Here is a 19,386-nt window from a genome sequence, read left to right on the forward strand (position 1 = left end):
GGGGTGAGTTGTGACATTTCACTAGTGGAACTTTCCTGATGCAGGGGCTACCTTGCATGAGCTGGAGAAGAAATACATAATAATCATAAATAATGTAGTGCAAAGGGACAGCAGGAAGGTGTTCCTTGGGACAATGAAACTCTTCCACATCTTGATTCTGGCGTTGGTTACAGGATTCTGTGCATTTGTCAAGACTGAGAATTACAAAGCAAGAAGAGGTGGCCACAATGTTACTGCAGCGGCAGGAGAATCAGGAGTTCACAGCCAGTCTCAGCAACTTAGTGAGGCCCTAAGCAACTCAGTGAGATACTGCCCCTAATAAAATACAAAAAGGGGCTGGGGACGGGGCTCACTGGCTAAATGCCCTTGGGTATAATTCCTGGTACAAAAAGAAAAAAAACCAAAAATTCACTATAGTGATGGAGACTTAAAATCTAGTCCTTTCTCAGCCATTGAGTTGGTCACTTTAGGGCAGGCCCCTCTCAGGGTTTTCTTCCAGCTCACTAAGTGTCAGCTTGTGTAGGTCTACACCAGTAAGAACAGCACCCATTCTCACCTTGCAAAGGAGAGAATAAATATTGAGGCAGCAGAGCCAAGGGCATGAACTGATGACCAGGCCCCTTCTTGGTAACTGACTGGTAGAGGTAAGGATGGGGCCTGGCAGCACCGCATCTCTGACATCTTCGGTAAAATGAGGGAGTTGGATTAGGAAAGCCTTTCTAGCTCAGAGTATGGTAGTTGTAAAAACCCAAAACACAATCCAATTAGCTCTATTGTCCTCATTTTGTTATTGGGAATAATAATAAACAATTATCATCAAAACTGGCTCTTCAATGCATGAGACCCCCAGATGATTTGAGAATCGGCTTGGAGCAATGGCAAATGATTTAAAGCCTCAAAGTGCCCTCTAAAATCGGATTAAGTAATGATTGGTTATGAACGTGACCCCACATTGGTTTGCAAGGAGAAAGAGTCTATAACTTTTGTTCACGTCAAGCACTTCACCCACACCCCATCAATCTTGTCAAGGGGGAATTATCCCAATTCAGAGGACAGGGAGATTGAGAGTCTGGACACCCAAGGATTTGGCTGGTGTTGAGTTTTTCCAAATGTTCCACGTTTAAAGACCCACAGTAGATTTGGTGCAGTTTTGGTGTTGAGTGTATTCCATTGTCTTCTAATCCTAATGAAAATTAACAGAAAAGTGCTAATTGGGCTTCAATTCATACTTAACCTTAATCTGAATATTTGATGAACCACAACTTTATGTTGCCCCTCATGCCATATTAACTTAGTTTACTGTAATAATATAAAATAATAAGTATAATTGTATCCTTATTGTTTTAAATACCCCATAAATTGAATCCAGCCTGAATTTGGCCAGCTTTAAGTGGAATCTGCTGGAGAAATGTGCGATGCCTTTGGGAAGCTACAAACATCATGAGATGTTTTTCATTGAGCAAGGGGGGGATTATCAAGCATTTATTAGGCACCTACTGTGTGCCTGGATCTATGCTGTGCCATAATGCTTCTGTGGTGGTGGTGGTGGTGGTGTGTGTGTGTGTCCGAAGCCTTCTGCTACCCCAATGACCTCTCCAGGTCTTGAGGTCTTGGGCTATTTCAATCTCATGCATTTTACTATCTCAGCATATAAAGCCTGGGTAACTTGAGAAAGAATAAAATATATTATAACGGACGGGTTGGAGAGGGGTTTCCTGAAATAACTACCTTCCCAGCCATCCCAGAGACGCTCCAAAACTACTTCTCACTATGTACAAACATTGGCTCTGAATCCCGATCATTTGACCTTGACCCCTATAAAACCGATTTTATTATATTTTTAAAACGCTGTACGATTAACGCGGAAACTCTTTCTTGGGCACTTTCTCGCCAGTGGAATCGCGTCAGTTTCTCAAAAGTTCCAAAATAACCTTTCCCCGGTACAGATCCGTACCTCCGCCGGGGAAGGGCGGGGAGCCGCACCAGACGTGCCGGTGTGGCGAGCGAGCGAGCCAGCGAACTTGCAGCGCGCAGGGAAAATAAAACTTGTGGCTGGTGTTTGTGCCGGAGGGTCTCCGCCATCCCGGAGTCCCCCGATCCTGGTGGCGGGGGGGAGGTCTCGGGAGCCGCCCGAGGAGCGCCGGGGTGTGGGCTTGCTCCCTACGTCCTTGACCTAAATTTTTGCGCGGTGGCTTGAAACTGGGCGCAGACCAGGGCGGGCGGCTAGTGCCATCCCCAGGTCCCGGCGGCGGCAGGGGACCGCGAGCGAACTTGAATGGAGAGGCCGAACAGGGGGAGGGGGGCGTCTTCTCCCGGGCCCGGGTGGGGAGCCGCCGCGAGCTCCCCGCGCCTCCCCCTTCCCCGATCCTCCCGCCCCCCGCAGCCCATGTGATCCAGGGAAGTCGGGGTGCGCTCCCCCTTTTTTCTTTTTCTTTTTTTTTTTTTTTGCGCCCGTCGGTCCGGAGGCGGGGCCCCCTCGGGCCGCGTCGACCCCGAGGGTCCAGCAGCTGGGCGGGGGGGGGACGAGTGAGCGCGCGCGCGGGCAGGCGGGGGCCGCACCGGGGTGCGTGACGTCACCGCATTGGTTACACGACGTTCTAGAACTCCGCCCCACGTGCGCCGGGGAGGAGGGGGAGGAGGAGGAGGAGGAGGAGATGGGGGTGGGGAGGAGGAGGGGGAGAGGTGGGGATGGGCCGGGGGGGCGGGGACGGGGGGTGTGCGAGGCGGCGGGGCTGAGCTAAGCCGAGCCCACGTGTGACGGCTCTCGCCGCTGCCCCGGCTCCGCCGCTCGCAGAGAGATTCGGAGGAGCCCGGGCGGGGGGGAGGAGGCGGGGGAGGAGGGAGCGGAGATCTCGGGGCTCGGAGCCGGCCGCCGCTCCGCTCCGATCGCTGTGGGGCTCGGTGTTTCGGGGGTGGGGGGGCGGGGGGGCTCCGATATGGAGGCAAATGGGAGCCAAGGCACCTCGGGCAGCGCCAACGACTCCCAGCACGACCCCGGGTAAGTTTCCAGCCGCTGCCCACCGCGCCGCCGCCGCCGCCGCCGGGCTCGCTCTCCTTGCCGCGGCGCGGGGACGGCGGTGCGCGGAGCCGGGCATCTCCGCGCCCCCCCACTCCCGCCCTTCCGCGCCCCCCCCCAGTGGAAGTTACACACCTTTGGATGGCGTTTCGCCGCCACCTTCTCCCCCACCCCACCTCCCGGCTCGCGCTCGATCGCTCCCCCCCGCTTTCCTTTTAGCTTTTGTAAGTTACACGTCAAAATGGCCGATCTGACATCGGTGCTCACTTCTGTTATGTTTTCTCCCTCTAGTAAAATGTTTATCGGTGGACTGAGCTGGCAGACCTCACCAGGTAAGGGAGGGAGGGGGGGACGCCTGGGTCCCCCCCTTCTTGGCTTCTTTATTGCTCTTTGTTATCCCGGTGTAGGAGCCACCCCCCCCCCCCCGCCATTGGCTCCCCACTTCTCCTGTGCAAGGTTATTTTTTTTTTAAATAGCAAATCCTTTCCGAGCCCTCTACACGACCTCTGTGGCCGAATTCCCCCGCCCGCGTGTGCAAAAAAAATGCAAAAAACAAAACAGAATAACAACAGAAAACTACTTTTGGTTTTTGTCCTTGATCAAAATTTGCATTGCTTTTTTTTTTCTTTTCTCCACACCTTCTCTCCCCCCCCCCATCTCTCTCTTTCTCTCTCTACAGATAGCCTTAGAGACTATTTTAGCAAATTTGGAGAAATTAGAGAATGTATGGTCATGAGAGATCCCACTACGAAACGCTCCAGGTAAACCATTCCCTTCTGTTTTTTTTTTGCCTTTATTTTAGAACAAAGTTTTAAGTTTTATTTTTGGAGGTGTCTTCGGAAGTAGCTAAGCGGATTTAGAATGGGGCTCAGGCTCGTAGCTGGTCCGGAACGTCACTCCCCCCCCCACCCCACCCCACCATAACCCCAAAGGTTATGGTTAATTAGGGCTGAACTCTGAATACAGAGATGCCCATCTCTTTCGCTTGAAGTCATTTCCCGTTGCTTCTTTTTCTCTTGTTTAAAATGACATTCAGCTTCATTCACTTTCCACATAGTTTTTTCCCCAATGTGTGCCTTCCTTATACTCCCAGCTCCCCAAACTCTGAAGTCCCTTCTTGGAAAGGTGGGTGAATCTCTCTGGGTTGCCGGACCCCCTCCGGAATACAACAAAGCCTTAAGAAAGGGAGGAGGAGAGGAAACTGAGGCGCCCAGGGTGGAGGCACCAGCCTCTTCCAAGTTACCTCCAGCCGCCCTGCCCCCCGTTCCACTTCCCCCATTAACCTTGATATATTTTTTTTTCCTTCCTGCGAGGTGGAGGGCTGTAGGCAGGAGAGTAGACTTAGGGGAGGGACGTGGGGATTGGAGTGTATGGGGGGCAACTTTTGCTCTCCTTCTGCATTAGGTCTTACTCCTTGTTGCTTTCAATGGTGTCACATTTTCTTGTTTGTTTTTCTCCCTCTTTGTCTCCTTTCAGAGGCTTCGGTTTCGTCACGTTCGCAGACCCAGCAAGTGTAGATAAAGTATTAGGTCAGCCCCACCATGAGTTAGATTCCAAGACGGTAGGTTGCTTTTTGTTTGTTGTTGTGGTGGTGGTTGTTGTTGCTCGCCCCTTTTCAGGAACGATCTGGGCATTGACAGCCCTATTTAAAGGGACAGCGCCTTCTTTTGCTTCTGTGCTAGAAATGGGTACTTTTAAACCGAGCTAGCGAGTTGGCTCAGAAGTTTGCTGCGTTGGCTGGGTTTGGGGCTTTCTTTTAGAGCCTGTCCCATTGCAGCTTTGGGAGTCTGGGAGGAGGGGATTTGACTTCCCGGAGGGGCTATTCTCCCGGCCAAGGGGACCATACAGAGAAACTACCAGAGAGCAAAGGGAACTTTGTCAGCCAGCACTGCCCGCGTTACCAACTGTGGCTGTGGGAATGGCTTGTTGGAGGCACAGCCTGCTTCCCGGCTGAGGGAAGCCAGGGTGGCGGGGGAGGGAGGGGGTGCCCATCCTAGGTCCAGGCAACAGGTTTCTCTTGGTGCACTTGGGATTTGGAATTCGGTTTGAGAAGAAAAGGAGTCTCTAGCAGAGCCAAGCTGGGCATCCAGTGGGGTGACTCCAGATGGCGTGAAACCCGAAGCCTGATAAGGCCTTGGGTTTCAAAGTGATTTTTTTTTCCTTTCCTTTTCTTTCTTGGCTCCTTTCATATGAGTGTGGGTACTTTTATAGCATTAGAAGTTCTTAAAATCCAGAGTGGAGAGGGGGAAAAGTTGCTAGGATGAGGTCAGAGAGGAAGGGAAGAAAGAATTGTCAGTCTGTAATAATAAATGTTATGTTAGGGGAGACTGGGGAGTTCACAGTGTTTTATTTAAGCCCCTGTGTTGGCTTCCTGCCTCTCTTCCCTTCCCTGTACGTTTACTGTAATTTCCCCACGATTTTTTTTTTTTTTTTTTATATCTGCTTAAACAGAGGCCTCGAGGTGATGTTGAGATGTAGTGGTGGGCAGCGTGGGGCTCCACTTTTCTATGGTGGACTCCAGGGATGGAGCTAGAGATGGGATTCTCCTTCTAGTGGTCCATCATGAACTTGGGCAAGCGGTTCCCTGTCTCTGGCCTCAGTTTCCTCTTCTGTAAAACAAACAGAATGAGGCCATCTTCTAGGTTCTTTTGGCTTTAACATTGAAAGCCGATGAGATGGAACACTGAATGGAAGAGAAGAAAAGAAAAGAAAAAAAAAAAACCTGACAACCTTTGATATGCACTCTTATTGATTTTGCAAATTCACCCTCTTTCTCGCATCAAAGAGGTCAGGGGCTGCCCTCTCTCCCCAGGAAAAGACCTCACATACTTAGTAGCTTTATTAATTGTCTTGCAAGTATTTTAGCTTATGGCTCAGACATTTTGTACTTTTAGCGAATTTAATTTCAGGAATAATCATTTGTAGAATGATAACGGATGTCTGAAGATTTTTTTTTTCTCCTTGACTTCTTGGCTAGATATTTCAAAAACCTCATAAAATTAATGAGGAAAATCATCTCAAGGCAAATTCTTGAATTTCTGGTCCACCCCCCTCTCCCCACCTGGGTGGGAGAATTAGAATTTGGTTTCTGTGGTGGCTGGTGGGTCGGATCCTTCAGCGTCAAGGGCATAGCCTACAGTTTCCCTCCCTAATTATTTGTAGACGTGTTGTGGTAGCTATTATTTAGTATAACCTAGCTTTTGACTTTGTTTCAACGTTCAGTGCAGGAGGCAGAAGGCGGTTGGTTTATTGACATGGAAACGAGGATCTTGTTTACCCTTACCTTAAAAGCTTTGTTTAGGTAACGGCCATTCGCATCCAAATTAGTACCCTAGTGTTTCCTAGAGGACTGTAGATGCAGTAAGTAGAGTTGTACCTAACTAACTAATGTTTTAATTTTTGGTAGTTTTCTTTTCTTTTCTTTTCTTTTTTTTGGTTCATCTTTAAAAACTAGTTGACAGGGATGTACAAAAGGTTGGGATTTGCCATGTTGCCTTGACCCCTCCTCTCCTTTAGAGATCTCCGTGTGTAAACTTTGCACGCTGACCTCAGTGCCATGCGCGGATGTCACCACACACAGTATAGTTCCGAATTGGCTTTTGGTTTTGTCATTTTAGTTTTTTTTTTAAAGCTTATCACATTTTTTCCTTGTGTCGTCTCCCCTCACCTCCTGACCTCTCCTTTGATGTGCCCTTTACCTTTTGTCCGGAAAACAAGGTGGACTTCTTTTACAATTGTGTGCTGGTCAGCTAAAAAAAAAAAATAATATAAAATCCTTTCTGGAGAGTGTTTTTGAACAGATGCGTCTGTCCTATGTTTGGTCAACAGAATGGAAAATCCACACCTGTTGTATTTCTCTTGTAGATGAGCTCTAGTCAGTGCTGGGCACACCTGTAGATGCAGTAATGTTAATCTTTATGAAAGGGTAGTTTCTAGATCAGAGATTTTTGGGGTTTCTTTTAGCGTTTGAAAAGTAATCTCTCATTTCTCAGGTGATGCTTCAAGGTAGAAAACACGAAACAGACTTTTATTAGGTCTTTAAACTACCTTAATAAAAGCGATAAATCCTTGTGCGTCTTTACTGCCCGGGGTCCTAGGGGATGTTAAGTCAGGGAACAGAGAAGCTATCAGTGGTGAGCTTTTCATCCTTTGCTCTTTTTCCCAAAGCATTATTTTTTTTCCCTCCATGACAGAACTGAAAACAAATTCAGGTTTACTTTTTAGAAGGGAAAAAATTTAATGCAAAAGCCAAAGCCTTTAAATAAATAACTTGCAGCAGTATTCATGCCCTGAGTTGGATTTTATCCAAAGATTTATGACATTTAGAATTTTGATGAAAATCTACAATGGAAAATGATTTTTTTTCTTCTTTTTATCTATCCAGTAACTTTTTTTTTCCCCCTCACTTCAGCCTGTTGGATTCAAATGCTTCTGTGGGAATTGTTTTGAGTTGTAAAAACTAGTCTCTGATTGAGAATCATGTGCTCTGCAGGCTTCCGATTTGAAGTGGAGAAGTTTTTCCATTGAGGTGGAGGTGGAGGTGGGGATACCCTAATTCTCAGACTAGATTCTGAATTTTTTTTTTTTTTTTTTTTTTTTTTTGGCGGTGCTGTGGATTGAACCCAGAGATGTTTTTACCACTGAGCCACATCCCCAGCCCTTCTTATTTTTCATTTTGAGACAGGGCATTGCTAAATTGCTGAGCCTGGCCTCATACTTGTGATCCTCCTTCCTCAGCCTCCCAAGTTGGTGGGATCACAGGTGGGAACCACCACTGATTGTGACTTTTTTTTTTTCATTCATTTTATTTTTCACCATCGCCAGGCTGACCTTTTCTTTTTGAATTTTGAACTTAGGTCGATCATAGATTTTTACCCTATATGTGGTTTTTTTTTTTTTTTTTTTTTTTTTTAATTTGGGTGTATTTAGTTCAGGTGCATTTTTTTCTCTTTCTTTTTAAATTATACTTATTTTAAGAACCAAGTCCAGCTCTGCAGTTTTGGACACCTGCTTTCTTTTGAGGTATAACTACGGAACAGATCTTTTTGATTAATCCTGGGTCACTTTATTTCGCTAAAATTCAAGCAGAGCATTGTGTTGGATCTGATTACTTGGTGCTAGAAGGGCTTACGTTGAATTTTCAGGTTATGATTTTTTTTCAGGGATGACCTTGCTCCCTTCTTTTCTCCTGGACTCACATAGCAAACTAGCTGTGAGTAGCTTTTACTAGGCAGTGTCTGTGGAAGAGAATCCCTTGTCTAAATAAGGGTACATGACACCCGGTTTATGAAGAGCATCACACACTGAGATGCACCATGAGGCATTTCAGAAAGGCCAATTTTGGAGGGATGATGAAAGCTGAGCTCAGCATTGAAGGGACTTTGCAGTTGCCCAAGAAGTTAATAAATGCCAAGATATAAGCCTGAGAAATGAGTGATTAATAATTAGGTGATTGATCCTATTTTTTCCCCCTTTGCTTAGCATTTCACTGACTCCTACTTTTCCATTTCCCCCCCCAGATTGACCCCAAAGTTGCATTTCCTCGTCGAGCGCAACCCAAGGTAAGTAAAAGAACCAATGATAGGCTTTTAGGATTTGCAGTGGATGTAAGGATTTCAAGTTCCCATGGAGCTTTGACCATGCAGTGTTGAAACCCAATGTCCGCTGTACTTTAGGGTGTCAGCACCGGTGGTGAGTGCAGACCAGCGGTTCAATGAGATAACCCCACGGCTAGTGCGCCTCTAAGTTTGCTGTCCCCAGGTGGGTTCTGAGCATCCAGCTGGGGAGAGGGACAAGTCTGATCCTCAGCTGGAGGAGTTGGCTCCGTCTGTTGTAATATTTGTGCAAGTGTTCTGTTTATTTGTAAAGCGTTGCTGAGATCCTATCGGGGAAAAGTGGAACATTTCTCTGTGACTCTCACTCTGGAGGGTACTCTTGAGTTGGAGTTTTTGGAGAGGAACAGAATGAATTTAGCTTGGAAACAACTTCCTAGACCCCCTAAAGCCATAAGTCTGAGAGCAGAAGCAGGGGATATCATGGTTTCAAGTTGGTTGGATAAATCAGGGCAAACTTGAAACCAACAGCTTGCTTATTTTGTGCCTGGGCGGACAAGTTCGGAAAATGTTGTAACCCCGAAGGAGTGATACTCCAAGACTTGCTGAAAGGATTGAGACAAGGCTTCACTTTTTTAGAAGTGTGTAGTTAACATAGTTTTCACTAAGCCTGCCTGCGAGGTGGCCCCGAGGAACCGCTTCGTGAAGTCCACGGTTAGGTCGGAAGAGCTTAGGGGGTATGTGCTCAGTTTACACTTTTGAGGTATGCTTTCTGCTTCCTTGTGTAACCTTGGAAGAGATACTTTTCTGTGTCTGTGGCCTTGACCCTGTCAGGTGAAAGGGGAAGAGTTGAAGGCTCTAGATTGCAAGACATAAAGGAAAAGGGTTATGTGGCTCTTTGCAAATTCAGTTTACTTCTTTAAGCATAGACTCTTAGAGAGGAACCTTCTAACTATGAAGGGGAAAACAGTTTTGTACATTATCACAGAAAAAAGTGGGCTGTTTTGGATGATATTTTGAGAATTTCACGTCTGGATCCTGCTACGTGAGTGAGTGATTCTTTCTTTCTCTTCCTTTTTAAAGATGGAACCAGAATTCCTTAGGTAAATATACTGACATATTTTCTTAAGGTATTTTTTCCCCCGCCAATGCTTAAGTAGACGGTAGGAATTAACGAACTGAAGAGGTTAGATTACTTCTGTACATAGCACAGCCTTTGGGATCATCTTAATGTGTGTAGTTGCTTTCCAAACTGTGTGATCCTTCACATTTAAGAAGGCTTCCCAGGCTTAGCGGTATTTCCTGGGTTTGGAAGAACTGCTGTTTCTTCCGTAAGTGTGAATCTTCAAATTTCCAGGTTAGTCATTTGATCACTCAGAAACTTGGATCAGATTACCCTAGAGGGAAGCTGGAAAAATCCCTGACTTGGTTAAAGCATGGGTTTGACCTGTTTTCTCTTCCCCTTTGTTATCCCTACCTCTCCCCCGCCCCCGTTTTTTCTTTTTAAACTAGGAAGGCAGTATTTCACTTTAATGTATTCTGTCATTTGGTTTTTTTCAGTGATACATTCAACTTGAAAACAAGATACACTATTTCTCAAACTTGTGGAATCATACATCTCCCAGCCCTCCGTGCTGTTGAGAGGTGAATGGTCCAATGTGCATTAATATCAAATCAGTTGAGGGGGGAACATGGAATTCTGGAGAATTTGTAATAATGACACTTGTCACCTAATAAAGGGCTTCTCTGTTTTAGTTTCCTCATCTGTTAAATAGGAGTGATGACAGTAGCTTCCTCAGAGGGTTTTAGGGAAGAATAAAGGTCACGTTGGTTCATGGCAAGAGCTTTGCAACTCATCATTACCATTATGATTGTCATTTTAATCATCCTGAGAGTAATAATGTTTGCAAGCTCCCCAGCCTGGCTTCAGATGCCAGTTGTGCCTCTCATTAGCTGTGTGAACTTAGAAAAATTACTTAACTTCCCTGAACCTCAGTTTTGCCTTCTCACAGGATTTTTCTACAGATTAAATAAAATTAATGTGCTTTAAAAAAGTCCTGGTGCACAGTGATACCATAGGTAGTACCTGCCATTTTTACTATTGTTTTTTGTTAGGTCCTCACCCCAGCTCTGTGAGATGTACGTGCCAGGAACCGTTGTCAGGACTTGCTGTGTATTAACCCAGGTAGTCCCCACCATGGCTATAAGGTGGGTCTTAGTATTATCTCCAGCGTATAGAGAGGAAACTGAGCCACTGATGGCTTGAGAAGTGGTATAGGAGATTCACCACACAACTTTGCTCCAGAACTGGACCTTTTACCGTGTGCTTTCCTATGGGGGTACCACTCGGCCTCCCTGCTCTGTCGCGGAGGAGGAGACAGGCTCTATGAGGCCAACTGGGTGCTAGGAGCAGAGCCACAGCCAGACACTTCAGATGGAAGTTCTGCAGTTTGGGATTAGGGTCATTCTCCTCCCCCTTCTCTGTGACCCTGATATGTACTCTTCCCACCCCCCACCCCGGGGTGCTGGGGATCAAACCCAGGGCCTTGGGCATGCTAGGCAAGCACTCTACCAACTGAGCTATATCCCCAGCCCCTGTCATGTACTCTTGCTTCATCCGACCACTCAGGGGATCCTTTTAGACCATTCTGGGTTTGCTGCACCTGGTAAGGCACCCCGAGAACCGTCTAGGTCTGTGGTGGTTGGGATTTGGAGCAGAGTGGTAGAAAGGGCCATTTCTGTCTGTCATTATTTTGAACAGAATTTGAGCTTGGCCACCAGCATTTCAGATTGAAGTTACTTTGGGGGACCACAGGCTGGCTGGCAGGAGTATAGAACTTTCAAAGAAAGCCTATGCATTGATTGTTTATCTCCCTTCAATGTAACTTCTACGAGTCTGCTTTAAAGGTCGCAGTGGCACAGTGAACTGGACCCCTCCTTGTGGACTGGCTGAGGACCTAGTAAAGGATAAGTCACTTTGCCTTTCAGTTAAAACTCATTTGTCTGCTTTCTAGCTGCCCCAGAGAAATATTCCATGGAGGCGTTAAAACAAGGCTAGTGGAAAGAAGCTGTAACTTAAGACGCAGGGAAATCTGTGGCAGTGAAGAACAGATTTTGTATCAGTACTGTCATAATATTCTTTAATGTATCATAAATAAAAATCTGTTTTGACCAGAATTTTAATGAGGGACGGAAGGAAGGGTTTGGAAGCCTGCAATTCAGTCATCACCCTTCTCGACGTCCATGTTCACATCTCAAGTGAGGTATAATGAGCTTTATTAACCAGTCCAGGGATAACTCTTTGGAGACCGGTGACCGTTAATTAGTGAAGTACATTTTGATCAGGAGAAGAAGAGGGTCCATTCAATATCTTTCTATTTTTTTTCCGGATGATTACTTCATTTTGTAAAATATGTAAGAGTCTCCTCCTTCGTCTTTTTAAAAATTAAAATGGTCATGCTATTCTCAAAAGATGACTTAATTTGAAGCTGTTGGAGAAATGAGGATGATGGGGATCAATCATGCCGTGTCCTTCCTTTGTCCCCTTTGGGCTGAAGTGTTGGCTGCCTGGAAGAGTTTCACTGGAGTCTGTGGCCGCTTTTTCTTCTGTGGAAGAACCAAGAGGCTCCTTAGCATCTATCCGCGAGAGTGGAGCCTGGTGTCACTGCTCGCCATCTGTTCTAATTATCCTTGTGTATAAAAACACATTCCCCACTCCTCCCAATTGCCATTCCCCTCAAGTTCTATTTTTGTTTTTTAAATTTAAATTAATTTTTTTTAAAAAAACTGATACATAAAAACATAAACATCGTCCATATTAACGGGGTGCCATGTGTCGCTTCAGTTCTTGCACATCTTGAGCCTTCTTAAGGTTTTAGAGCCCAGAACCTTAGCTGATGACCCCGAGAGAGATCATTTCTTCAGCCTGTTGCCACTTGCTTTCTGTTGCAGCTGGGTCACTGTGGGTGAGCCACTTGAGCCCCCTCCAAGTCTGTTTCCATCTCTGTTAAAAAAAAAAAAAAATTGTGAACATTTGTACCTATCACGTGGAACTGTTTAGAAGACGAATCTAAAACTCTTTGCTGAGAGTCATGTACAAAGTGGCACCCGGCCAATGTCTGGTGATATTATCATTATAGAATCCTCATATTTTGTGGTACTAGGGATTGAACCCAGGCAGTGCTCTACCACTGAGTGACATCCTCAGACCTATTTATTTATTTATTAATTGAGATAGGGTCTTGCTAAACATTGCTGAGGCTGGCCTCCAATTTGCAATCTTCCCGCCTCAGCCTCCTGAGTAGCTTGGATTACAGGCCTGTTCCACTGGGTCCGGCTCGTTATAGAATTATTTTAATAGAACAACAACAACAATGAGAAAAATTACAATACTGGGATGCCCTCAGGGGAAAAAAATCTCAATTGGAGTGTAAGCTTCCTGGTGGCAGGGAGCTGTTGACGTCAGTGCTCAATAATTAAATGAATGATGTGAGTCGAGCCTGCCCTTTTCCCAGGGGAGGCATCTATCACCCAGTCGTGTTATGCTGGTTGTTTCAAGGCCCCACCACGGTTAAGGTATGGAAGGGTTGAGCTAGTGGACAGGTTTTCCTCTTCCTTGTGTTGTCCTCTGATATGGCTTCAGGGCCCTGGAAGGTTCTCTCTGAAGCACGCATCCAGATGGGTGCTGTGGCAGCGCGGGCGATTTCACGCACACCTCCCGTTCCGGGGGAATGGTTTCTTGGCAGCTTCTCAAGGGCGAAGGGTGAGCTTCTTGCATCTGGCTTTCCCTCGCTGTGCTGCGGCGGGTCGGGTCACTCTAGCATCTTGCCATCTTGGGTGATGTGCAGCCGTCATTTTGGCAGCCACGGTTAACCGACCTGTCGGTGGCTTTTCTCGTCCCTGCGAGGATGTGGTGGCGTGTCTGCGGCCCTTTTCCACACCAGTGAGGACCTCGGAGGGATTAGTGGCTTAGCGTCGGGAGAGCGTGCTGCTCCTTCCTGCCTTCCAAGTCGGGAGCAGGTGTCAGCTTGCGGAGGAGGGGCACCTTGTCCTACAAATGTCCTCTCCCAGGATTTGCCTTTCCTCCCGTGCTGGCGTTGCTCTGCTAAGGTCAGTCAGCAGAGATGACAGAGCTCCTGGGCCCCGGGTCAGGTGTTTCTTGACACACAGGTGAGCCTCCTTTTCCTCCCAGGAGAGCGGGGAGAGGAAGGTAGCCGCAGAGGCTCCAGCTGACCATCTTGTGTGCCCCTTTAGGTGGCGTGCATTCTCAGGTCCTATTTTGGATTTTTAATCTTGGACATTCTTTGCTGGAAAGCCCGGGGAACACACCAGGGGATATTGCTCCTCATCTCCCCCCTCTTGTTGGATTCTTTTTTAGCAGGAGCTTGGGTAATGGTTCCCTCTGTGTGTGAACTCCATTTGCAGGGATTCTGGAAGCCCTCCGATTTTCCTGGTGCTCACTGAACACAGGCTTAATGTCATAGCCTCATGCTTCAGGTCCTTCAAGATCTGTGTGAAGGACTCCTGCCTCCCACCGCCTTGAATCCATGGTGCCTTGTGGACCCCCGTCTCCTCATGCTGGTGTACACAACAGATCCCTTTTTGACAAAGCCTGGCTCAAGCCATCCCCACTCCCTCTTGGAAGCACAGCCCTGCATCCTTGCTTAAGGACGGGGGCCACATGCTGAGAAATGAGTCATGAGGTGATTTTTGTCATGCAAACCTCATAAAGGGTACTGCGCATACACGAACTAAAATGGCCAAGATGTCATCAGGCTGCATAACTGAACGGGACCACTGTTATGTAGGTGGTGCCACCCCTGACCACAACATGACATGGTGCATGACTGTAATGCTTCTTTCTCTAGATTTCCACAGCACTTTACCTTTTCTTTGGTTGTGGCTTTTTGAACAATAATAAGGTAGCAAAACTCACAAAACACCTCTAATCTATTAGGGGTTGTGTTAGGCAATCGCTCACTCATTCATTTTCCAATACCATTGAGCACTGGCTCTCAGTGCCAGACCAGTGTGAGGCTTTGGGGTAGGGTGCAGAGGACAAAGCCCCTGCCCTCATGGAGCTTTTCCTCTAGTGGAGCAGTAAGCTCAGAGCAAACTGGTAAGTGTAGTGCATGCTATCAGGTGTCAGCCCCAGAGCCAGTCAGTGTGATGGTGGGAATGGGAGGGACCTAGCTTTAATACTTCCTGTTGTCACTTTCGGTAGTTGAATAATTATTTACCAGGTTCTGCTCAGCACCAGTGTTTGTGTTAGGCACATTGTTCTGAGTTTTATGGTATTTAGGCTCATGGATGGTTGCCTCCACTGGACACAAGCGTATCTTGCGAATTCTTAGCTCTCTTACATCTGCACTTTTGTACGTCCTAGACTCCCATTTAGACAGGATGAGAGCAAAATGACAAAGGAGACAGTTGTTGGGTCCAGGGATGTTTGTTACAGATTGGGGGGCGGGGGACCCTGTGCTACAGGAAAGGATACGCTGAGCTTGGGATAGCACTTAGAGGAATGGAGATCTGAGTTTCTCAGAGGAGGTGGTCTTTTGCCCAGATCCTGAAAAGCAGGTAGCAAGCAAGAATGGCAGGAATTCAGTCCTTCCTTGTAGCAGGAACCAGAGGGTGTGTGCCGAAGGGCCACCTGGGGTAGGTTGTAGAAGGGTGTGCCAGCCAGAACACATGGGTTTGTGCTTTGTTTGCCAGGGGCTGGGAGCCTGTTGTATGTGTTCAGGTTCTTGGGGATGCTGTGAGCCCTTTTGGATCCTTAGGGAAGCCGGGGTCACTGTGGGACTGTGACTGATGCAGTGTCACAGAGAGCTTCCCATCCTGGCCTTGGGATCTAAGTGTAATTCATACTGGATCCTCTCAGGCAAGACTTCTTCGGGAGTGAGGCTCTTACCTGCCCTGATCTCTGTGGGTATGGCAGCTTGCAAAGAGTTTCTACCTCCCGTCTTCCCCTCCTCTTCCTCAACAAGGAACCACGTGTAGACAACTTCCAAAGTTCTCGTTTGTCCTTGTCTAAGCGGCGTTGGTAACCTCACCGTATGTGAACCGTGAGATGCTGTTTATCAACGAGGAGATCACAGATTCCTCGTGGGTCGCTCATGTCCTGTTGTTCCAAGCAGCCTGACCCGTGACTGCTTGGGTAGTGTGTGCCTGGGGTCTCCTGTGGCTGGTGGCTGCTTGATGTGAGGAACATGCATTTTAGGAATCAGATCTCGTTTTCTGTGAGAGGTGAGGAGGTGCGTTCTTGGGGCCAGGCACTGTGGCACGTTGGAGCAGCAGCCTAGGATGATTGGTCCCTCTGGGGTAGGTGTCCCTCTCCATCCTCAGTATAACAAAATATCCCCCATTCTCCCTTTCTTTTGAGGTTAAGTAGCCCAAGCTTTCAGCTCTTCGGAAAGTTATTCTTAGGGTGGGTGCCTGGCTGCTGTGCTGCTTTTAGTTCTAAGACTTTGAATAATTAAAAAGAAAAGTTTCAATTCAAAATAGTATTAAGCCTCTGTATTCCCCCTGCCCCAGAACTGGAGATTTAACCCAGTGACACTTTTACCACTCAGCTAGACTCTAGCCCTTTAAAACATTTTTTAATTTTTTTTTTTTTTTGAAAATCTGAGACATGGTCTTGCTAATAAGTTGCCTGAGTTTCCCTTGAACTTGTGATCTTCCTGCCTCAGCCTAGAATTACAAGTGTATGCTAGAGTACCAACTATGTATTCTTTTTTGTATTTTTAAAAAGTTCTTTTAGTTGTAGATGAATACAGTACCTTTGTTATTCATTCATTTATTTTTTTAATGTGGTGCTGAGGATCAGACCCAGTGCCTCACACATGCTGGGCAAGCACTCTACCACTGAGCCACAACCCCAGCCCCAGCTGTGTATTAATCTCCTTTAGCTTAACCTTTACAGTGACCTTTTGCAGTTGTTGGTATTATCTCCACTTGACAGATGGGTAAACTGAGTCCTGAGACAGTAAACAGCTTTCCTGGGGCCATTCTAAGAAAGGGGTTGGCCTTTGCACCAAAGTTTGTCTGGATCCCAGCCAGACAACTGGATCCCTGACAATTGGGTCCACTGCATCCAACACACATAGGTAGAGTTTCAGCTCTCCCACTTTGCCTGACCAATGTGAAATGCCCAGGCTAAGAAATAGAATTTGTTATAGTTTTCCAAGAACCTGTTTAGCATAGGAAGCGACACTTTACCCAGCCATAGAATATTGGACAGATCACTTACTGGCTTTGTGCCTCTCCATTTTTACCTGTTGGCTGGGGGATCAGTAGTACCTACCTGGTAGAATTGATGGGGGTGAAATGAGACGGCATCTCTGAGTGGCCGCACGTTGGTGCAGTGTAAGAATTAGTTATCTGTGACTGTCCTGTGATGGCACTGCTCAGATCATATGAGGACCTTACCTGGCAGCCTGTGGGTTGATGGGCACATTGCCCCTTTCTTTCGTGATGGATGAAATACCACACAGCTTTCTGTGTCAGTGGCTTGGCCTGCGCATGGGGTCCTGGCTCTCCAGGCGAGATAGCATGCACCCTTTATCTCGGGCATGCTCCACGGGCATTAGGATTTCATTTCCTTTTCTGTATGGATGCCTGTGTTTTTGCTGCCTGTGAGAGTAAAGTCCTGGGAAGCAGCTAGGCAAGAGCTGAGACCCTGCTGTGTGAGAGGTCTCTCTCTCTCCCAGTCCTGGTCTTTATCTGCCTGGGGGTAGTTCCACCAATGACTGATCTGAAAGCATCACATTCATTTATTTGTCACTGGCTGTGACAAGCAAGTTAATGCTAATGGATTCTTTTTTTAGCCTGTTGTCTGGGATGAGTTTCTCCCAAATGTCCTGAAATCTAAGGCATTAGGGGAATGTGTAACTTTTATGGCAGGGGAGGATTTAAAAGATAAATAGGGTTTTGTGTAGAAGGGCCTTAAATTTAGGTTAGGGGCAAGAATGGCCAAGGGGGAGTGGGGAGGGATGCTGGGCCAGGACAGAGTCTTCTTTTTAAGAAATCCATTCAGAGCTCTAAATTGCTGTTTCTGTTTCAATTATGTGACAATTTCAAGGGTTTAGAGAAATCTAATAAAATGGTCTTGATGCTGCGTTCTAGGGAGAGTGCTTCAGAAGATCCAGGAGAATAAATTCCTTGGGGGTCAAGAGATTCTCGTTCCTGCTACCTCGGGGGCCTTCTTTCCTCTGGGTTTTTACATTTTTATTGTTTTGAAGGGCAGGAAATGGTGTAGGAATGTATTCAGGGCTTCATCCATATCCTCCACTGAAATGAATTATTCTCTTTGGGCAATTGCAAATAGACGGGCCACTGCAATCTCTCTTTTTTTTTTTCCTCCTCTTTTTTAAGCTGACATATTGTAAACGACTTTCAGAGCGTGATTTGTGTGAGTAGTGATGTTGAATAAAGCACCAAAGAGAAGCCACTGGAGGAGGGGGGAGAGGGAGAAGGGAGGCCCTGGCAGAGGTTTTTTTTCTTTTCTCCAATCAAAGCTTTTGATAGTTTCCCAAAGAACAGAAGTTTACAATGGAAGCCGGCTCTCGGGCTGCCCACGGGAACAGAGTGCAGAAAGACCTAGTGTAGCAAAATGTGATGCTGAGTGACATTAATGAGGTGACCGCTCTGGTGGGAGGGAGGCAAAGAACCAGCCAGTCGCAGTTCCCATGACACTCCCGGCAGCGAGTTCCCGCCTGCACGCCCGCGTGGGTGCCTGCATGTGTTTGTGCATGCACACACACTTTGTTTCGTGTGTCTTCCAATGAAAGTTTTCATGCCCGACTTGGATGGGTGCACTGTAGTGTCCTCCACTTAGACTCCTATGGGTGACATGTGGTGTCCTCTGTTTCCACTTGCTGTTTTTAACCCTGGAGGCACTTTGCTGCAGTCAGGGTGGGGGCCACAGGAGGCCAGCCTCACCCGTGGGAACACCCAGGGGAGAGTGTGAAAAACCAGGAGTCTCGTTTCTAAAATGGATTCCAGGGAGAGGAGAAGAGGAAAACCTGTTGGTGTACAGCTTTAAAAAAAAAAAAAATTCTTTTTTATTTTATTTTTTTCAAGTCCCCCAAAGGCTCTAGACAGATAGCACTTCATGGAGGTGGTATAAATGGATCTTTGCAACAACTTCTTCTTAAATATTTTAGTGTCTTGGAGAGGATTCTGTATTTCCATGTTGCTCTTGTGCAAGATTTTTCTAGTTACTCAAGAAAAAGGGCAACATTCTGAGTCACTTACCTGGCTAAGGAGGCATCCCTGGCTTCCTGGACAAGCCCTGGGGAGTCCCTGGCTTTGTTAGGAAGGCAGCTGTACCTTTGTGTCCTTCCCCATCATGGGTTGGCTCAGCATTGTGCCCTGCAATGGGTGAGTGTTTGCAAACCTGCCGGGAGCTCTTCGGACAAGAGCTAGCTGGGCCTGGCTGGGTGGAAACTGCGTGTGCTGCTGATACCGCCCCTTTTTGTAGCTCTCCACTTTGTTTCCTCTGGGACAGCTCCCGAATATGTCATTTTCATAGCTAGAGGCAAACACACAAGTGTCTCAACTTACATGCGCAGTGCTCTACGAACACCAGCCAGTAGGTTCCCTGTCTCATCTACCTGGGGAAGACAGATCAGATGAGGATGCTGGATCCTGGGAAGGGATGGGGATGCGAACTTCCACCGACTGCTCCATGTATATATGTTTCCTCTTCTGTTTTCAAAGCAGATAATTGGTTTTAGTGAGAACTTCTGACTTGATTAGGGGGCCCTTAGGAAATTAAAGTGTGTTTGAATTTCACAAGTATAATTTTAATTATACAAA

General features: G+C 46.9%; 1 protein-coding gene across 8 annotated transcripts in view; it reads left to right on the forward strand.

Moving 5' to 3' along the window:
• Nucleotides 1-2,896: 2,896 nt before the first annotated feature.
• Msi2 (musashi RNA binding protein 2) overlaps nt 2,897-19,386 on the forward strand; it is a 367,708-nt gene continuing 351,218 nt past the window's right edge. For all 8 annotated transcript variants that reach the window (XM_076871167.2, XM_076871163.2, XM_076871165.2 and 5 more), the window contains exons 1-5: nt 2,897-2,998; nt 3,308-3,348; nt 3,696-3,777; nt 4,493-4,577; nt 8,536-8,577. In XM_076871167.2, coding sequence (XP_076727282.1) covers nt 2,937-2,998; nt 3,308-3,348; nt 3,696-3,777; nt 4,493-4,577; nt 8,536-8,577 — 312 coding nt within the window. In that variant the 5' untranslated portion in view covers nt 2,897-2,936. The remainder of the gene's footprint in view (nt 2,999-3,307; nt 3,349-3,695; nt 3,778-4,492; nt 4,578-8,535; nt 8,578-19,386) is intronic.

This window comes from Callospermophilus lateralis, chromosome 11 (genome assembly GCF_048772815.1).
Source record: "Callospermophilus lateralis isolate mCalLat2 chromosome 11, mCalLat2.hap1, whole genome shotgun sequence".
Taxonomy (NCBI): Eukaryota; Metazoa; Chordata; class Mammalia; order Rodentia; family Sciuridae; genus Callospermophilus; species Callospermophilus lateralis.